The sequence below is a fragment of the Podarcis gaigeae genome (assembly GCF_964106915.1).
Source record: "Podarcis gaigeae genome assembly, chromosome: 4".
In the NCBI taxonomy this organism is placed as follows: Eukaryota; Metazoa; Chordata; class Lepidosauria; order Squamata; family Lacertidae; genus Podarcis; species Podarcis gaigeae.
The window spans coordinates 50,487,732-50,508,567 of record NC_139677.1 but is presented as its reverse complement, the minus strand read 5'-3'; the positions used below and the strand labels follow the sequence as shown (position 1 = coordinate 50,508,567).

The 20,836-nt window shown below is 40.3% G+C and overlaps 1 protein-coding gene across 1 annotated transcript in view; it reads left to right on the top strand.

The window, feature by feature from the left end:
• EFHC2 (EF-hand domain containing 2) overlaps window positions 1-20,836 on the top strand; it is a 60,936-nt gene that overhangs the window by 10,499 nt on the left and 29,601 nt on the right. The window contains exons 3-4 of the mRNA XM_083734702.1: window positions 3,933-4,083; window positions 12,665-12,888. Of these exons, the coding sequence (XP_083590828.1) occupies window positions 3,933-4,083; window positions 12,665-12,888 (375 nt within the window). The remainder of the gene's footprint in view (window positions 1-3,932; window positions 4,084-12,664; window positions 12,889-20,836) is intronic.

The window sequence follows — 20,836 nt, the reverse complement described above, 5'->3', positions numbered from 1 at the left end:
ACTGCACTGGGGTAGTGGAACAGTCAAGAGCCTCAACTACGAACTTTACTTAGTGTGAATGAATTTAGTGGATTTAGGCAAGCCACAGTCTCAGCCTCAGCCCATCATCTCCAGGATGAGGGCAATAATTGTGATAGCCATTCCTATAGCATTTTTGTGGGGATTACTTAACGGCAATTACTGCATCAAGGCATCATATTCATGGTTTGAAGGAGGATTGGGAATGAGCTCTGTACTCATCTGCTCCCTGTGGTTTGTGCAAGAGCTCTACTCCAGGATTGCTAACCAGGATCCAACTATAGTTTGCAATCCTGGCCTTGACGGCTCACTTAGTTAGACAACCATGATTTGCTGCTACATCCAAGCCAGGAAGGCTTCTGTTAAGCTATGCATACAAGGGGAGAAGGGAATGGGGAAAGGGAGATCACATGTGGAAAGTACAGGACCTTGGCTGGAGTGCATGAATACTTATTTCTTATCCTCCAAATAATAGAGATGAGAGGCTTTGAACACTGGAAAAAGTGTAATATGAGTGATGACTGTATTATTATTATTAATTTATTGAATTTATATTGTTACACTTATTAAATAGTGTTATTAATAACATGTTTTTTTAAAAACAAAAAAATGTTAAGTACTATAAGCATTGTTCTGTTATTCTTATGCCATCTAAAGGTACTTTCACTTCTGGGCTTGGTATTTCAGCATTGTAAATTTGTGGTTTATGAAGTAGATATGCATTAAAAGAATTGTATCTCTTTGTCCCTCTTTTGTAGACTTCCTGAAAATTTAAAATGAAGCTGAAGGAGAAGCGCGTGCTCATATTTCATTTTAATAATACATAAAATGGTGTGTTTAGTTTTTCCATTGTGTAATGCTTGCTACAAGGCTATAATGCTTGCAGCGTGATCTACAAGCCAGTTCAGCCAACGTGCTTTGGATTTAAATCATATCCTATCCTGTGAAACCAGTGAGGCACAATCAGCATAAATCCAAATACAATTACTTAACTGGGCTTGGGATTAGGATGTTAAATAGTTAAGTTGCATATGGGACAATTCATGCTTGAAAATGTTCCTCGTAAAATTTGTTCATCAAATTATACTGTCCAAGCAAGCCAAACATAATGCATTTTCCAGAGTGCCCCACAGGACTTGGCTAATTTCCATTCTCTCTCCCCGCCACCCATCATCTCTACTTGATATACAACTTCTGTTAATTTTATTTAAAGAGAGAGAATAAACATTAACACAGAGACACTCCAAACACCAGGCAGCTGGTGATATTTTGTCACAAAAGTTATATGCGTACATGAAATAGGAATATTGCAGACGTTCAGAGATCGGAATCGGAAGGTATAATCTGCAACATTCAGTTCTTTGCTAATTTGAAAATTCTTCTTGCCGAGGCTTATGGTTGTTCCCTTTTGATATTTGTAATGTTAGCCATATAATCAGTGTTTAATTATCTATGCACAGCCTATCTAATTAGGAGATTAAATCTGCTCATTAAGTGCAAATTCAGACGAGACTTTACTCTGCATTAATAGCTTCTCTCACCCCCACAGCTGCTGTCACTCTATCTTGCTAGCAAGGCATACTTTGGCATTTTTTTCCAGTAAGCCACACTACAGGATTTCATCTTTCCTGCAACATGGATATGTTTACTCAGAAGTAAATACCTCTGTGTTTAAAGGGATTTACTCCCCAAAAGGTGTCCATGCTTGGGGTCCCCTGTCTTAGGACTATATTAATAGATTTTCCAATGCACATTTTCAAAGCTGGAAAATAATCAGAGCTACACATCTCTGCAGCATCGGAGGAATCAGGCCTCACTGTGAAATTAACATCCCATAAACCTCCTGGGGAATTGCCATAGTTCATGCAGCACTATATTTATGTATCTCTGGCTTTTAGAAAGTTACTTTCCTACATTTATTTTTCAAAGCACAAATAGGAAGATGTAATGTTGATCACCATCCGTAGAGAAAATCATCCACTCTTCTGTATCCTGATGCTGTCCTTTCTGGTCTGGATTCAGGAGTATATAGTAGATGCCAGTGGGGACTTTGAGGAGGGCTGTTTCTTGTGTGATATGCATGGTCTTTCTTGACAAATAAAAAAAGAAAATTGCTGGAGGTTCTCTGCATACAGCCCCCCTCACAACTCATAACAGTATTATTGCTTGAAATATTGGGGACGGACTAATAATTCAGTAAACTCAATCAGAAAACAAACATCACTCTGGCTCACTCTAGGTTACTGCTTTTCTTTTTGCTCACACCACTCCATTCTGGCTTTGTCCTTCTAACTGCCTTCTAACTAGCTGCAATTTGTGGGAGGGGCCTCATCCATTTGCTGTTTCACACAGAGCCCCTTTCCATTGTTCACCCTAATGGCCCATCACCCAGGTGATCACATCATCAGGAAGCTAGTCTGGATTACTTTGTAACACTTGTTGGCTCCAGAAAAAGATCTGATTTAGGAAGGACCATTAATCATTTAACTATAATAATAAATGCATTTTTCTTATAGCCTGCCCTTCCTCTCAAGAGAGCCCAGGGTGGCTTACAATAATAAAAAAATGACACATTGAAACAGTCTTAAAATCACAATTAAAACAACAGATCAGCAACATGTACAATAGCAGTATAGGAAACATTTCTTAAGTTACAAAGGCTTGCAAGAACAACTAAGAGTTTAGCTGATGCCCGAACAGAACTAATGTGTGTTTGTGTGTGTGTACGGAGTGCATGTGTCAAAATAACATTATTTTGTAATTTATATTTTGTAGCATTTCTGCACAACTTTCACATACTTGCCAATCTTTTTCACAATATGTGTTAGCTTGCAGACTGTTGTAATCCCACACATGTCTACACAGAAGTAAGCTCCATTGAGTTCACTGGGACTTATGCCAGGTAATGTAAGAACGTGGCATTGAGGCTAGGGATAGGAGAATCTGTGGCTCACCAGATGCTGTTGGATTCCCTGCTTCCTCAGCCAGTTGCGGGTTTCCCATCACTCGTTTCAACTGTTTTCTCAAGTAATAGTCTCATGTCGTTTGTGCCATGTGTGAATGTTGTCGACGAGAGAAGCTGGGAAACAGTACTCGATTGTACACTGTTACAGGGATGTTGCAGAAATTGTCCAGATTTGCATTCATACACAAATGTGGGGCTTCTGCCCTGCAACTACCCACCTCCCCAATCTCATATGCTCAATCATGGTGAATTAATGAGTGGTTTTTGGCTCCATGAAACACACTCACCCCCCCCCCCCATAATTAGTGTATGATATTGATATTGTTGCTTCCAAACAACATCACTGACTATGGCAAGAAATCACCCATACTCAGCCAACTCTTTAATTATGCAAAATTAACAAAAGAAACTGGTTTGTAACCCTCCTCTTTTTGAGTGGTAAATATAAGGCCTGATTAAATGTGATTTCTTATGTAATGAAAGCGTGATGAAGATGAGTAAATGTAAGTATGATGAGCAGTACATGAACGCAGCCTAATTCATTGCGGGGGGAGGGGATAAGGACCAGCAAAGCCCTGCTTTCACATGCAACGTGGGAAAATAGAAGGGAAAAAATGAGTCCATACATTGGCTGATGAGGTAGGGATTAGCACATCACTACACTCTAATCAATGCAAGTTTTACAAGAGTATTGGACTTCTCTAAGTAGAAAACAATTCAAATCACATGTGCAACAGGATGACTCACACTGCAGTCCTACACGCAGAATTTAATTGGACTCACTTCTGCGTAGACATATATAGGATTGCACTATCAGAGAAAGCTCAGATGTTGAAATCCAAATCTCTGTGCTTACATTTACTCAATGCACTGCTTTGTTTAATTTACAGCTTCACATTACTTGTTTACAACCAGTGCTTGTTGATTTTAATTTGTGTTTTTTGTATAGGTATTGTCTTTTGATGCTTATTTTGATGAAGAAGTTCCTGACAAAAATCAAGAGCTGTACAGAATAAGACATTGTAAAATATATTTTTATCTGGAAGATGACACAATTCAGGTGGTTGAGCCCCAAGTGAAGAACAGTGGAATTCCACAAGGTATTTTTTAGTTACAAATGCTCTCCTTGAAGCTTCCCTCTTCATAAACTGTAATCTTTGCCTGTCTGATACAGTTTGTTCTTTACATAGTATTATTATTGCTTACAAGCGGGAAACAGTTAAATGTTAAGAAGTTCAAGTTTAGGTTCAATTACAACACAAGTTCCAGTGACTCAGGTTAAGGCCAGCTGTGAATCAGTAACCAGTTTGGTGTCTCCTAAACTTATTTGAATGAGATAGCATGGGCCACACATTTCATTCGCTTTTTGGGGAATCTTACCCAATCAGAACTGAGACTCTTTTCTGAAACTGCCAAAACCAGTGAGAGAGATTTATTTTTGTGTGCCTTTCTCAGTAGAGATATAAGGCTGCAATGTAGCGCTTTGGTTCTGTCAGTGTAAGGATTTTCTATGAGTGATGGAACCTTCTCTTCCCTCCTTGTACCCTCTACATTTGTTCCTGGGGTTTCCCCAACCCACCGCAAAAGATTTTGGGCATGATGCAGTGGGAGGAGGGGTGAATTTTTGTCACACTAATGGGAATCCTTGTTCTGGCTTCCACTAGTGTAGGGATTGAGATGAATACGGCCCCTTGTGGTATGATTTGGCATCAACTCTAGGTGAGAGATGTCACCTTCAGCCTCTCTCTGTTTTTGTAGGAAACATTTAGGCAAATAATAAAACAAGCAAATGAAGTAAACTAGTTCAAACTGTAAAGTCAATGTGGGACAGAAATGTGTGTAACCTTGCTCAGGACTAAACCACCGGGCAGAATGAAAGCTTCAAATACTAGTTCAAAACACCTGAGGATGCAAGATTTTGGACTGAAGGTGAGAATGATCACCTTGAAAGATAAATTCAAATCTCTATTACCTTCCCAAAGACAGAATGCATAACATAGTGGTAATAAGAAAGCATCTGTGTTCAGGGATTTGACTGAATGGAGAAATTTTTGCATACATATACTGTTTATTCTTGTTAACTGAACACTGGCTGGCTAATGTTTTCTGATATGGAAGGGTTATATCTATCCCTTAGGGTTAACGTTAGTTTCTGGTGTAGTCCAGATCCCACAATCCAGAGCACAGCTCAGAAGGGGCTGGCCAAGTTCTCCAAGGTCAGCCAGTGGAACAGGAGAAAGATGCTGCCTGCTGGCGGACTTCCCCAAGGCCAGCTGGACGGGAAAGGAAAGTGCAGTCAGGCACATAAGGCCTCGGTCACATCCTCCAGCTTCAATGAATCACTGATTGTCTCAAGGCATCGGATGTTCCCAAATACTTTAGAAACTTGGCACTGTGTATACTCATGGTCTGGTTATCCTAGCTGGAAGAGGGCGATAGGGCATACAGGCTGTTGGGTGAACAGGAAACATGTTCTCAAAGAAATTGTTGTTCCACTCTTTAGGAACTACTACTCAGTGAATTTAGGTAGGGAATATAGCCTCCACTGACCTTGAGCTAGATGTTCTCTGCAGAATGTTCTGCAGTTTATTGTCAGGATGTATCGAAAGCCACAGATTGAAAACTGTGTTTGTGGTGTAGTGGGTTAAGAGTTTAGGGTTGTAACTTTTTGCCTAATTTGGCACTGAGAGCATTGAAAATTGCCGGAGGAGATACAGATGTAATGAAATAATTACTGGAAAAATTGTGAAAAGGTGCAGACTTGATGTGTATAACAAGCATTAAAAGTAAGGTTGTCCCTAATGCTCAGATTTTGCTTATGGATGAAATTGTTTATGGAGCCCAGAGTTTTGTTCATCTGCTGCATATTATACACCAGCATTTTCCCTGTTTGACCTGCTGTCAGTACTGTATAGTAATCAGTCACGTCTCTATTGACATCATGTTTCTGGGTCAAAACATTGCCCCTCTCCATCTTTGCCTATTAGCACCAGTATATTTCCTTGCAGATTCAAGTGTATGCAGTTTAATGGAGAAGAAATGAATATTTTTTTTTTAAAAAAATATGTTTTAAGGGTTGATCCTTGTAAGAGCCACCATTAAGAATTGGTTCCATTAAGGCTGTGATTTTATATTTTTCTATTTCATATTTTGTACCTTGTTTGTTGGACAGCCTACCATAATAAGTACTTCGCTTTGATTTACTAACTGGTTCATCCAACTGTGTATATATAGTGGCAGCTGTAGGTTCATTCAGTTATTGTGGAGAGTCCAGGCAGTGCCATTGCTATTAATTTCTGAATTCTTTTCTCATTCTTTTCTGATTTTTGTTGATTTTTCTGATGATGAGCATGATTACTGCTTTAGCCCATCCTGTGCAAGAGCACTGTTGAGGTACCTTGTGGGAGGAGTGGCTTGTTGATTGCATGCTTGGTAATGCTCCAGCATTTCTGTTTGCAATACTGCTACCTGTTCTGTAACGGTCTTCCCGTTACCTTTTAATAAAGAGTTTTGCCACTTAATGTATTCCTGTGATCCTGTGCAGCCATGGTCTCTTTGGGCACTGCTGAATACAGTAGGACTTACCGGCGCATACACATGCATAGGAATGGGCTGTAAAAAACGGCTTGAAGGAGCATGAGTCAGACATAGCAGGCAAGGAGAAATCCATCCAATGCCAAGGGAGACATCCCCACATGTGTACTATTGCTTATTTGAGAACGGAGGTACAGTGGGATGGTAAGAAGACAGTATTGCTTACTAGACAGTTATTATATAATCCATGGGACTTAGTTCCAAGTAAACATAGGGAAAGCTAGCCAGAACACCAGTGATTTTAATTGGTGTTTAGCTAAATTTGGAGGAAGAACATCTGCTTCAGAAATTTATAGGTTACACAAAGCACCACACTGCACTGTGTACCTTCTTAAAAATTTGTTCATCCAAAGGGAAAGTATTGATTTGCAGTCTTGCTGCAAGGACATCACAAAACAATTGGGTCTGAGTTGTGTTGAGTCTCCTGCTCTTCTCTGGAGCCAGAAGAGCCAGAATGATACCCTTTGCTTATCCTGGCTCCTTTGTTGCAAAGCAGTTCTTGGAAAAATGTGATGCAGAGTGTAGAAGTGTAGAACAGCATTCTGCTACTAAATGTTAAAAATAGTTTAAAAGAATACTCAGAAAGTGCTTCCTTCATCCATTCCTTTTTAGCAGAAGGCATTTTCTCCTTTCTTTGCTATGTGGCTGACCACTTCAGGTTTTAATATAACTCGAATTCCCCTTCTAGATGATTGCAGACTCGCAACACCCCAGCAGTGTTAAATGGAGTAGTAGAGATGGAACCATAGTGTACCCAGTCATAAGACAAGAATTATGATATCATGAAATTGATAGTTGAAAGACCTCACAGTCTGCAATCAGATGTATGCATTTCTCTGAGAAACAGCAGACAGATTTTAATCATGTTGATTGAGACACAGTAGAAAGACAGCATTTTGTACTAGATTAAGTTTTCTTGTTTTTATATTTTACGATCTCACAATACTAAGTCTGTCAGTTGTAAATATCTTGGGATACCTTTGAATTTCAGATGTGAATTCAGGTGTGAATTCTATTGATATGGTGATATTCAGAACATAATTCATTGGCCTTGGGCAATAGTTTCTGATTTACACAAGGTAAAATGTAAAATGTAAATTGGTTCAGAGGGGTGAGTAAAGTTTGCAATAAATCTCACCGTCTCAGATGCAGAGCTCAGATACAGTCTGCAAGCTGTGAGTGGGAGAGGAGAGGGTTTTTTTTGCTGAAGTTTCTCCTGTTTTAATTGTGTATATAGTGTGTACTGTTTAAATATATTTTGCTTATGGAGTTCTCTCAAAATAGAGGACAAAACTTCAGGAGTTCACAACTGAAATGTGGTGTCTGATATCGCTGAGTCGAGTTTGGCAGGGCTATCTATCTGTTTTTCTGCTTTGAAATGCAGAGTTGCCTTGAATAACTAGCTCAGGCTGAGTTTTATTTTGGTGTGCGATAGGCAGAAGCAGAAGAGGGGGGTTTATTTCCCCTCAGGCTCACAAGCTGGAAGTTTGCTTGTTTTAGTCTGTGTCTGCATCTAGGGAGGAGATGTGTAAGGCCTTCGACAGGGCATCAATCTCACTCTAATGATGACTGGCTGGAATTGGGCCAGATTCAGCTACCAGACGTTTCTGGACTGGCTAGTTCCAGGTAACAGCTCAAATGGTTTCAGTTTCAGACCATGGTAAAGAGCTGGTGTCATCATCCACACTCTACTCAGCAAGGAGCAGGTGCCACTCCCACTCCCAGAGGGGAGAGGTATTGCCCTGAGGGGTACTGCAGTTTGATTAGATGGTGATGTTGTCGGTGGTTGACAATGTTTGTTTAAAGGCTGTGCCAAGTAGATCTTGGGGTACCCAACAGGTGGGGTAAGCTTGTACAAGCTGTGTTTTCTGGGCTTAAGCTGGATGCTTAGTGTTTCCCATTTCCTGAGGTGAATTCAGGAAGAGCCGACTTGTGCTTTGCATAACTAGTTAGTCAGTGGTTTTGCCTACGTGGTGGTGTTTATAGTCTAGAGGCAGTGAGTTCCACAGATGCTGTGTAGATGGTAGCTGGTTTGCTCCAACAGCAGTCTAGTAATGCTGGTTAGCCTGAAGTCAGTTTCCTGCAGAGTTGAAAGCAGGAGTGTTTTGTATCTCTCTGGAGCAGTATGGGATGCAAGTGTGCAAGCTGTGCAGTCAAGTTTGAGTATAGTGCCCATAGCTGTTAAAGCTCCAGGAACATAGGGAGTGATGTCTGTTATTTACAGAGGGGCTTCTTGCTCTGTGCCAGAGTGGACTCGGTATTCTGGGAGGAGAATTCCCAGAAGGGGAGCAATTTTCTCTGTGATCATTCTTCTTAGGCTAGTGAAGAAGCCAAGAGGTGTTCAGCTCTTTTCCCAAAAGGCAGAGTCTATTTTCTCCCAAACGTGAAGGGAGGAGGGAAGTCAGAGAGAAAGAGATGGAAAGATGGTGTTCTGCGTATCACAAGTTTCTATGTTTGCCTCAGTAGGAAGTGGTGGTATGGCAGAGAAGCTAGCAATTCTAAAGTAGCTCTGAAAAGGTTGCGCAAGTGTTTTCATTGTTCTTTGACCATGGGCTGTGAACAGGTGTCTTTGGAGGTGTCTCTGAGGTTCTTTGGAGCCAGGTAGCTGTTCCAAGTTGTCAGTGTCAGGAAGTCTGACTGGCAACTGTGTGTACAGCCAGTGGTGTCAAGACTGAGGAGGATAGCTCAGAGCCATTGGATTTTGAGCTGTATCATTCTGGTACTGGAAGTTTGCCGTATATTTCTCAATAGAGTAGACCAGATTAATTTACTCTGTTAGGGTCCTGAGTAGGTAGGGTTTGTAAGTACTTGCACTGTAGTAGTCTGGAGGGGGCTGGAACATGTTTTTGTTATTTGTAGTTACTGTCTTAAGTGGTCATCTTCAAGACCTGAGGAGCTGACGTGCTTTGTATAAAGTGACTGGTCCTGCTTGCCTGACTGGGAGTCAGTGTCGAGTATGGTGTTTCAGTTTGGCGATTCCTCGGTGTGGTGGACATCCAGGAAGCAAACTGATTGCTGCTGGTGTGTAACCAAACCTTAGTTTTTCAGAGACATGCTGAATTGGTTAAAATGTTGGGGTTTTGCAGTGCGTGATGTGTAAGTACTCCTTACATGGTCATGGTCCCTATTGTTTCTGTAAAAATGAGAGGGGGTGTTGATATTCTCTCTCTCTCTCTGTGAGAATCATTTGTTCCAGAAACAGAAGAAGTTTCAAGAAGCAGCAGAAGGCTGAGATTGTTTTGTCTGTGCAAGGACAGTTTCTGTGGGAACTGTTCTTTGGATAGGTGCAGTGTGATAGGAAATGCTGATTCTGTATAACTTGTTGTGAGTCTCTTGCGTGCGCCTTGCGGTGAGAGAAACAGAGAGAGAGTCTTGGACTCTTGTTGGACTCTAAGCATGCCTTGACCACGGCAGTGGTGAATGCCTATATATGTTTGCTACTAATACGGTTTTATGCCTGTCAAGTAAACCTTCTATACTTGACTGAATCTTTCTGGTGTCCATGAGTGTTTATTGCCTACTTCAATCCTGAAGACACTTCCATGGAAGGAGCTGCATTGACATGTAACTCTGCCGAGTATGGATACTGGCACAAACAGGCAGCGAAGGTGATGCCGGATCCAGTCCTTCTAAATCATCCATCAGAGCTTGATGAATTGATCCAACAATCACTAAGTCTAGCGTCCCAAAATCCTTTTTCCAAGCACATGTAAAAGAAACAAAGAAGTGTGGAATTCACCAATAAATGCTATCAAATATCTTGTATAGTGTCTGCCCCATGACTAACTGTTCTAAAGCACAGTCATTTAGTGTCTTTAGAATATTTACCACTGGAACACACATCTACCCAATCTATGTGAGGGTAATTGAAGTCACCTATTACTGCAGTATTTCCTCCTTTGGATGCCTCCCTGATTTCATTCTCCACCTCAATATCACTCTGAGTGTTTTGGTCAAGGGGTGATAGCACACCACCAGTACTAAATTAATCTTGGGGGGCTGCATCACCAACCACAGTGATTTTATGGAGGAGTTTTCCCCTTTGGGGATTTTTAGCTTGTTGTACTCTATATTGTCTTTTCATGTACAGACCAACACTTATTGCCTGTCTGTCCTCTTCCTGTAGAGTTTGTATCCACAGACAAGATGTCCCACCATTCTCTTCATTCCACCACTATATAAAAACTGTATTCTACGACCAAGCATTCCAGTTCATCCATCTTGGCTTGGAGGCTTCTAGCTTTAGCATATATACACTTACATATAGTATATCTCTCCAAATGTCTTCTCTGCTTGCGTTTTAGGCTATTGAGCTTTGGCCTCTTTGAATTGCTAACACATGCCCTGTAATCTGAATGGCTAGTTCTATCCCTCCGCCATTTAAACTATCATAAAGTTTTCCATCTTCTTTCTAAACCACACCCTCCTCAGCTCCTGTTGGCTTTCCCCCTGCAAGCAGTTTAAAAGTTGCTCTGCCACCTTTGTGATTATTCATTGTGTTCTGCATATTTTCTCATTATTCCGAAACCTTTGTCTCCTTGGCAAAAACCATGAAAGCTTTGTTTTGATATTATTATCAATTTTAAGTGTTGGAGGTTTATAGAAAAACTTAATGGATAGTTCTCCCTGACAAGCGAGAGGGCCTTTTCAGTTAAGCTCCTCATCTGTAGAATGCTCTTCCCAGCAAAGTCCACCCAGCACCTTGGTTGACATATTTTTGGTGCCAAATTAAAAAAAAATCACATTTTCCCCTGTGGTTTTTGATGGACTGTGATAATGATGTTGCAGTCAGTATGCTGTGAAAGCTTCCAGCGGCTTTTACAGAGTGGGATTGCCTTGTATATTTTTTCTGAATTGGCATGTGTTTTTGTAGGAATGTGTCAGTAGTACTGTAATGTATTTATGTTTGTGGTTTTTAAATATGCTGTCAGTAGTACTGTAATGTATTTATGTTTGTGGTTTTTAAATATGCTGTCTGTTGTTGGAGACCAAATAAATAAATAAATAAATAAATGCTCCTAAATAGTCTTAAAAAATTATAACTTTCATAATCATTATGATGACTTATTCCCCATGTTGACTCTCTTCTCTGCCACTGCCCTGAATCTCCTCCCCACTCACTGCAATGCTAATATTTCAGACATAGGGCCACTTTTTCAGGGCTTGCAGTTATTCAAATATCAAGCTGTAAAACCACTTCTAGTTGCATGTGGATGGTTGCATTTTATCTATGTGTGTATTCAGTTATTGGATTTATAACACACCTTTCTACTCTTAAAAGGCAGCTCACAATACTATATGAAAAATTCAGTTTAAATGCAGTTTAAAATCAAACTATACCTTTACAAGCTAAACTAAAAACATAGCACAGCACCACTGTACATCAGGCAGATTAAGCACTCTGGCAGAAGGCAAACCAAATGGTTGCCTAAATGAAAACTTATTAACTTGGCAATAGAATGCCATAGGAGGTGGGGCCAGATGAGTCTCTTGAGGCAGGGAGTTCCACTGACTAGGAGCAGCTACAGAGAATGTAAAAGAAACACGCTGCACACAAAAAACCAGCATGTTAATAATGAACCTAGGCTAAATCCTCTGATATGTTAATTTTATATGTTTTTTCTTTTTTTAAGATGGAGAAGTCTTCAAATATGTGATACTGTTTGAATTTTCTGATGAAGCCTGAAAGAGATTCAGCAATTGATTCTGTCAAATGTATAAACTGGTCCAGTGATTTTGGGAGTTAGAATTAATTTCTTTTATTTGGCTGTGACTACTGTTAGCTTTTGGTTCACAGTTCATTTTTTAGGAATGCAGACTGATAGATTTCAGTAAGAGTACATATTTATAATATGTTGGAATACAAGTATTAAGAGAATATCATTTTTTCTTATCTCTTTAATGTGCTATAACTTTATGATTTTTTAAAAACTGTTTTGTTTTCTGCTTTTAGAATTCTTCTTCTTCTTCTTCTTTTGGGGGTCTCAATTTTTCATATCAGTAACAGTATTTTCCATATCAAGTAACTTTAGTGTAATGTTAGAGGTTGGAATATATGATATTAACTGCATTTCCTCTTCAATACAGGAACAATTCTTCGGCGTCATCGGGTTCCACTTCCGCCTCCTAATGAAGACCAGTTCTATACTGTAGATAATTTCAACATCGATACAGATCTAATCTTTTATGGTCGAAGATATAGGATTATAGACTGTGATCAATTCACCAAAAACTTTTTGAGGAAAATGGGAGTCAGATTGAACTGTCCAGTAAAGTGTCCAGATGATCCCTATACCAAAGAACGTCAGAAGGTTAGTTCTAGCAGTGCTGGTTAAGTACATGCTTGGTTGCATTGCCCAAATAATCGGAATGTTTTTTTATAGCATGCTTATGATAAAACCCCTTCTCGTACAGGTGACAGGATGCTGTCAGTGGCTCCCGGCTGGTTGCCCAGGAAAGTATAAAGACAAGGAAAAGTTTCTTACCTTACCAGACTTTTTTATTTCAATCTTTACAGAGAGAGGCTATAGAACCCAGTCTCTTGGATAATCTTGTTGTCCTGAGTGAATCTCTACCCCCCGTCTCTCCCACTTCCTCATTCATCATTCGCATCATCTCCTCTACGGGTGCTGCTACATGCCCTCTGTCTTTGAGCTCTTTGCTTTCCTACTTTTAAGGCTTGCCAGGATCTGGGAGATGGAGAGTCTGGAATGCTTTCTAATGACAACATGTCAGCTGGGTATTTTTCTTTTTTCTCTTTTTTTAAAAAAATGATATTTTATTAGAATTTTCAGAATAAGACAATAACTGGAAAAAACACAGAAAAAAATACAAAAACACAAAAATACAAAAATACAAACAATTAACATAATAGAAAGGAAAAAAAAGAAAAAAGAAAAACAAAAAATCCCTCTTTTTTAAAATCTCTCTTCTTTGGTTAACTTATTTTCCTGACTTCCTCACGCCTCCCTTTTTTGTATTCCACTTAAAAATTTGGTTCAGCAAATTCATCCTATTGGTCTATCCTTAATTATTTTTCATCACATATTTAACTTTGAACTTTCATCTAATATCAATCCACTCTTGCATAATCTTTTACCTTATTACTAGAACCCCTTCATTTCATTCCAATGTCATCAACATTCAAATTTTTTTACAATGTTTCTGTAAATAGATTTTAAATTTCCTCCAATCTTCTTCCACCAACTCTTCTCCCTGGTCTCGAATTCTGCCAGTCATTTCCGCCATTTCCATGTAGTCCATTACTTGCATCTGCCATTCTTCCAGGGTGGGTAGATCTTGTGTCTTCCAATGCTTTGCAATAAGTATTCTTGCTGCTGTTGTGGCATACATGAAGAAAGTTTTGTCCTTCTTTAACACCAATTGGCCGACTATGCCCAGGAGAAAGGCCTCTGGTTTCTTCAGGAAAGTATATTTAAATAGCTGGGTATTTTTCTGGCTCTCCCAGCTTTCCCCCTCATCTACCTCTGAGCTGCTACAGTGGTACCTCTAGTTACGGACGTAATTCTTTCTGGAGATCCGTTCTTAACCTGAAACTATTCTTAACTAGAGGCATGCTTTCACTAATAGGGGCTCTTGCTGCCGTTCTCATCCTGGGGCAAAGTTCTCAAGTTGAGGTAACTCTTCCAGGTTAGCGGAGTTTGTAACCTGAAGCGTTTGTAACCCGAGGTGTTTGTAACTCGAGGTACCACTGTACTTCCCTCAAACCCCTGTTGTAAATCTATACTCTCTCCCTCCTCCTTGGGAGGGCCAGGATGGGGAGGTGGTCTCCATCATTCCTCCTCTGCCCAGTCCCTGACGCCAGGGGATTTCAAATGCAGAGTTGTTAACATTGTGAATTTATTTTATTTTAGAAGAAAAACAAATCCATAATGTGCCGGTTAAGGTAAAATGTTTATCTGAACAGGCCACATAATGTAATAACTGCACAATCTCATGCATCTTTATTCAGATGTTAGATCCATTGTATTCAATGGAGCTTATGCCTCCCAGGAAGCAGTAAGTAGTATGGTGGGGCAGAGCTGCAGAGCCATCCTCCTGACACCATCGCCACTGCTACTGTAAGGTACTGGGATGGGGTAGGATGGCAGTGGAGTTGAGTGAGCCGCTGAATTGAGTCTACCAGTGCATCTATGCAGCCCTGGCCTCAGCATCATCTAGGCAGGCTGTAGCGATGCTTGTGCTGAGAAGGCTCTGCCCCATCACACAGACCACTGCTGCTCCCAGATAACTGTGCATAAGATTTCAGCCTAAAACAGTTGCGCATATTTCTTGACTTGAATTCTGTTCTCTTCATAACGGAGAGCAGATGATGGATGCAAAATAGCACACAATTTGTGTTTGCATAGTGTTATATTTACCATTGATGTAAAATCCAGTGTTTTCAATCCATCCGGTGATGAATGAGACTGTTAAAATCTGGTTTCCTTCTTTCAATTTGCTTTGTGCATAGCATACTACTGTAATCGGTAGACATTAGTGGCTATTGTGAAATCCGGTGCATTTATATAGCATACTGCTGTCATATGTAAATAAATATTGAATAGCAGATTAGTGAAAACTGTAAAAGTAGAAAAGAAAATGCTTATAATTATTTTTTAACACTGCAGCTCTGTGTACATACCTGGGAATAAACTCCATTGAACACAAAGAGGCTTCCTTCTGAGTTGAACTTCACAATCCTGTACAGTACATGTTATGTGAAATTGTTTTTCTTTGAATTTATTTATTTAAAATGTATATACCATATTCCCTGCTATGAATTTGACATCCAAAATGGTGTTTAATGAACTGTAAACCCAAAGCTCCCTGAAAAAGCAATATGATTTGATATGTTAATCAATTTATTGCTCTGGTCAAAGGCACACACACACAGACCCTATCCCCCATCTTTTTGAGACCTTTCAACTGATGATCCAAATGGTTTTTGCAGTTTATTATTTAAGCTCCCCAGAGCCTTTGCAGAACTGGTTATGTATACAGATCAGTGCTATTTGAGCTGAAAATCTTGAGTAATTCAGTAATAAACGTGACTAGTTGACATATAGGTACCCCATCTCATGTTCGCATAAATACCATTTGCAGAAAAGGAGAGCTGACGCAGGGATGTGCTCTCTTTCTGGTAGAGATGAATTCTAAAAAAAAATAAATCTTGAATGTTTACTGATGTCTAATGCCTGCTTGTCTATAATACCATTATATGGCAAGGGTAGCCTTGTCAGATAAACAGTCATTTAGATGATAGTAACCCATATGGTTGAACTGATGGAGATTTAATGTGGGCTCATAAGATCTGGATTCATTGGCCTTAAGTGCTGGAGAAATGATGGGCTGTTGGCAGGATGGTGGGGCTAAGAGACTGGAGCTCTGGGTAGGCAATGAGGCTAAGGAGGGGACACTGAATAAGGAGGAGACACAGGAGGTAGGGAACTGAAAGACAGTCCAGTGGCAGAGTGGGTAAAGGGATGAAGACCTAGTAGGCGACCCTTGGCCTTAGAAGCAGAAACCTAAGGGAAAGATGGGTGGAAGCAAGAGGGGGTTGCAGTAATGGGCGCCCCAAGGAAATGAGGTTGCTGAAAGATCCCATCCAGTCCCCAGGAGTAGGAATTGTTGTGTTCTGTTTACATGGAATAGAGTAGGGATTGATGAATAAGAAATCTAGGGAGGTGAGTGAGAATAAAGGTGCAAGTCAAGTAGTTGAAGGAAGAATGGACTGATAAGCACAATATGAAAAAAGGAGAGATGAGGAAAGGTCCCATGTTATGGCTGAAAACCACTCATTTCACCAACGCGCTAGTTTATCTTGCAGGATACCAGTAAGGAACCAGAGGGCCTGCGAAACGGAGGGAAAGGATACCTAAGTTTCTTGTACCTGAGGGAAAACTAGGGAAAGACGTTGGAAAATAAAGCGGTGGATTGGAGTATGGGACTAAAGATGGAGCCTGAAGGGGAAATAAAAAGGAATTTAGCAAGCAGAGACCAAAGGAAGAACAATGATAATGAAAAGGTTGAAGAGGGACATAGGGTGAAGATGGTGTCAAGGGAAGAGTAGTAAGAGATAATGGAGTGGAGGAAAGAGGAGAATAGAAGAGGAGAAAGTTCAGACTACAGAGCTGAAGTAATGGGAAGTGAGATATTGTTGAGAGGAGGAGGGAAAGAGACTCTTTGGTAACAGCTAGACAACACATGGTTGGGGAAATTGAACAATTTATGAAGAGGTACATATAGAAGCAGAGAGCTAAGGAAATAATTGTGGGGAAATGGGTTGTAGAGACGCGGGCAAGAAGCAGCTAGAATTTTTCCTACTGTTCTGCAACTCCCTTGTGACCAAAGGTTGAGTAGCTGTGATGTCAGAGAATATTCTTATATTTTCTTATTCCTAAGTGGACAGATTAAGTCATGGAATGCTGAAAATGAGGGTAGCATCCGCCAGGAAAAGCAGATAGTCATTGAGTGTTACGGGAAAAGCATACCTAGGTTCTAGGGTGCAAAAACCAGAAAGGCAGTGTAAAGTTGTTATGAAGATGTGAGCTAGATTTTACTTACTGATGCAACTGATGCTGAGTGTAGGCCTTTAGGTCTCTAAAAGAAAAAAAAAATATTGCAAAAAGGCCCCCAGTATATGAAACTTTTGCTTTGTCCATCTATATATTCCTTGTGGTACAATTCCAATTCAATTGTTTTCCTGCTGATCCCACTGAATGTTTTGGTAGACATTTTGTTTTGCTGAATGAGGGTGTAATGTATTCATAGCAAGTTTGTTTTAAAGCCTGGGAGAGAAATAAATACTCCAGAGAGAGATTAAGTAGAATAAATCTCCTGATCTGTCATATCTTGGCCAAGCTTAACCTGCCTTCTACATTTTACTGATGATCTTCAGTGTCGTTTGTCAGAAACCTAGCTGTAGTCTAAAACATTAGCATGAACATGCCGAATTATTATAGTTCCAGTTTGTAATATATTTTGGGATGACAACATTCGAAGTTTTGAATGGCAACCTTTTGAATGGCAAATTTTATTGTGATCCTAGTTTAAGTATATTGCTACTTTTGTTGTTTAGTCGTTTAGTTGTGTCCGACTCTTCGTGACCCCATGGACCGACCAGAGCACGCCAGGCACTCCTGTCTTCCACTGCCTCTCGCAGTTTGGTCAGACTCATGTTTGTAGCTTTGAGAACACTGTCCAACCATCTCGTCCTCTGTTGTCCCCTTCTCCTTGTGCCCTCAATCTTTCCCAACATCAGGGTCTTTTCCAGGGAGTCTTCTCTTCTCATGAGGTGGCCAAAGTACTGGAGCCTCAGCTTCACGATCTGTCCTTCCATAGAGCACTCAGGGCTAATTTCCTTAAGAATGGATGCGTTTGATCTTCTTGCAATATTGATACTAGTAACATTTAGATGCATTTAAAGCCACTTTCTATGGTATTGTTTGTCCTGTCTTATGCCAGCATTACAGTTCTTTTGCAGGATGACATGAGGCAAATGAAATCAGAAACTGTAGGAAGAGGGTGGTGATCCTTTGTCCTTTGCGAACTGCAAATTTTGATAAATAAAAATCTTTTGCCCTGGAAATTGATGACAATAAGCCACATAGCATAGCTTTATATTGCCTTAATTGGATTACAGAGCAATCTCCTGTATATCTGTTTACTTCTGAGTAAGACATGTAGGTAGTTATTAGTAGACATGTATGGAATTGCATTGTTAATCTTCCTCCCTTATCCGTTCCTCTGTCTCTAAAAGGAATTGTGATGGAACTGTTTTTAGTTGAACTGCATATAACAACTGCTGGGGAAGCTATATTTCTATTTATATTGCCATTGTTATTTATTTACCATACTTGGTGTTTTAGCTGGCATGTAAAATAACTGACTGGGAATGTATATCTTAAGCCCAGCTAAATCGGGCAAATCTAACTGTGATCTATTCTCCAGGAGGACTGCTGCGTCAGTCCGTGGCAGATTTAGAGAATTGTTCATCTCTCTGTTGTTATAATAATGCACTGTAGAATATAACTCCTTCAACAGTATATTTCACTGATAAGTGAGGGGTGCCTGTAGTATCTTTTAGCTCTGTGTGTTGGCATTTACACTCCACTTTTCTTGAAAACTAAACTTAAAGCTGTTATCAATAAAACAGGCAAGTTACAAAGAACAATCATGCTGAAAGACAACATAAAAATTAGCCACAGAAGAAAGACATGAAAAGCATAGTAGTAGTCAATAACACTAATGTGGTGTGGTGTTTAGAGTGTTAGACTAGGAACTGGGAGGCTCAGATTCAAATCCCCATTTCACCATGATGCTCACTGGGTGAACTTGTCCCAGTGATCATCTCTCAGCCTAAACTACCTCACAGAGTTGTTGGGAGGATGAAATGGGGTGGGGGTGAAAACCATGCATGCCATCTTGAAGGGAAAAGTGGAGATGTACATGTAGCAATGAGCAATGAAATAAATAAACACAAGCAATCCATAAACCCCAAATAATGGGAAACTTGCTCTTGTCCCCACCAAATGAAGTGAGGGAAAGGGCCTTCTCAATGGTGGCACCCTAGATTCACCTTCTTTATGGGTTGTCCCCCCCCCCCCCCGAACACCTACCATATTGTTACTTTTTATGTCTTCATCTCTTTGTATCTTGTGAAATATCTGTTTAACAACAGCAATACTGGTTTGTTATGGTCATCTTTAATACAAGGTATAATGATTTATTGTCTGTCTGTGAAATTCAAAGTCCCTGCACTCTGTATACTCATTCCCTTTAGCAGCAGCATGTACTTTCAGGTCCCCAGGCCCTGTGAGAAACTTTCCTCAGAGTACTGACATCTTCTAGGTTATTACTTGCATCATGCTTTTATTCCATCTTTCCTTCAAGGAGCATAGGCTGGTTTACCTGGAATTTGTTCCACTTTTGCTTCACAACAACTTTGTGCAATGGACAGAGAGATAGTGACTTGTTCAAGGCCACCCACTAGGTTTCATGGCTGAGCAAAAAGATTTCAGTTCAGCTCCTCCTGGCCAAAGTCCAGAGCTCTTATTTACTACACTGCTTTGGCTATTAGCCTGCTATTTCCACAGCTCTCCTACCACTTACGTCCTTCCCAACTAAACTAAATTCTCTCTTTCCTCACAGCTGTTGCATTAGTTTTTAATGTTTTATGATGATTACTTTTCGAGTTTGCAACATCAAGGCAGATTAACCAGTGGCTGGGACCCGTGTGTTGATAGGGAGGCGAAAAGATCTCCTTTCCCATCCCTTCTTATCTTGGATCCCTGCTTCCTCCTCGACTCCTTTCCCAGTCTTCCTCTTGCCCCTTCTGCATTTTGCTTCTGTGATGTCACAATATCAGCAGTAAGTGTTCTGAAGAAATTAGAAGGTTCTCTTTGCTTTGTGCTTCCTTCATTCTTCCTTTCCTCTGCCCCCAATTCACCCAGGTTTATTTCAGTGTAATTTGAAGGTAAAAGTTCAGCTGTCTGAAAGCACAGAAGCTTATTCTGACGCTACTCGTACAATGCCTAGGGCAGGGGTAGGCAATGTGGTAACCTTCAGGTGTTTTGGATTACAATTCTCATCCCTGGGGTTGACCATGCTGGCTGAGGCTGATGGGAGTTGTAGTCCACAGCTTCTGGCGGGCACCGCATGGACATACCATAGGCTGTTTTGTCTCATCACTAGGATGTTCCAGCTCTGGACATGAACAATTTCTTCTTCACATATTTTTCCCCCAACCCCTCCACCCACCACTCCTGACTCTCCTTTGTCCTTCTCTCTGCCATCTCCATTTCATGCCCTCCCTGATCTAACAAGTTAAGTTAATAATTTTAAGGAATACTGACAGGTCCCCTTTGAGAACAGAAACAACCCCCAGTTGATTAATAAGGACTGCACAGTTTAGTTTATTGTTTAGTATTGTTTTATATGGGGGGGGGGGACAAACTTCAGGAAGTAAAAAAGCCATACCTTTTACCCCTTCCACAGGTAATTACATAGATAAAAATAAAAAGTTGCCTGATGGTAAGGTAGTCATAGATGTATTGCTATTTACTGAGGGTTTTCAGTTTTATAAGTTGGTGTTAAAAAGTGGATTTCAAGCACCTCACTTTACGGAAACTATTTTAATGGTGAAAGTGCTATTCAGATGCTTGTTTACATTGAGCATATATTCCACCTGCTCTAACCCAATTGACATATACCCCAGCATTGTGAAAATCCTGAATGACTTTTCACAAGGGGCAACAG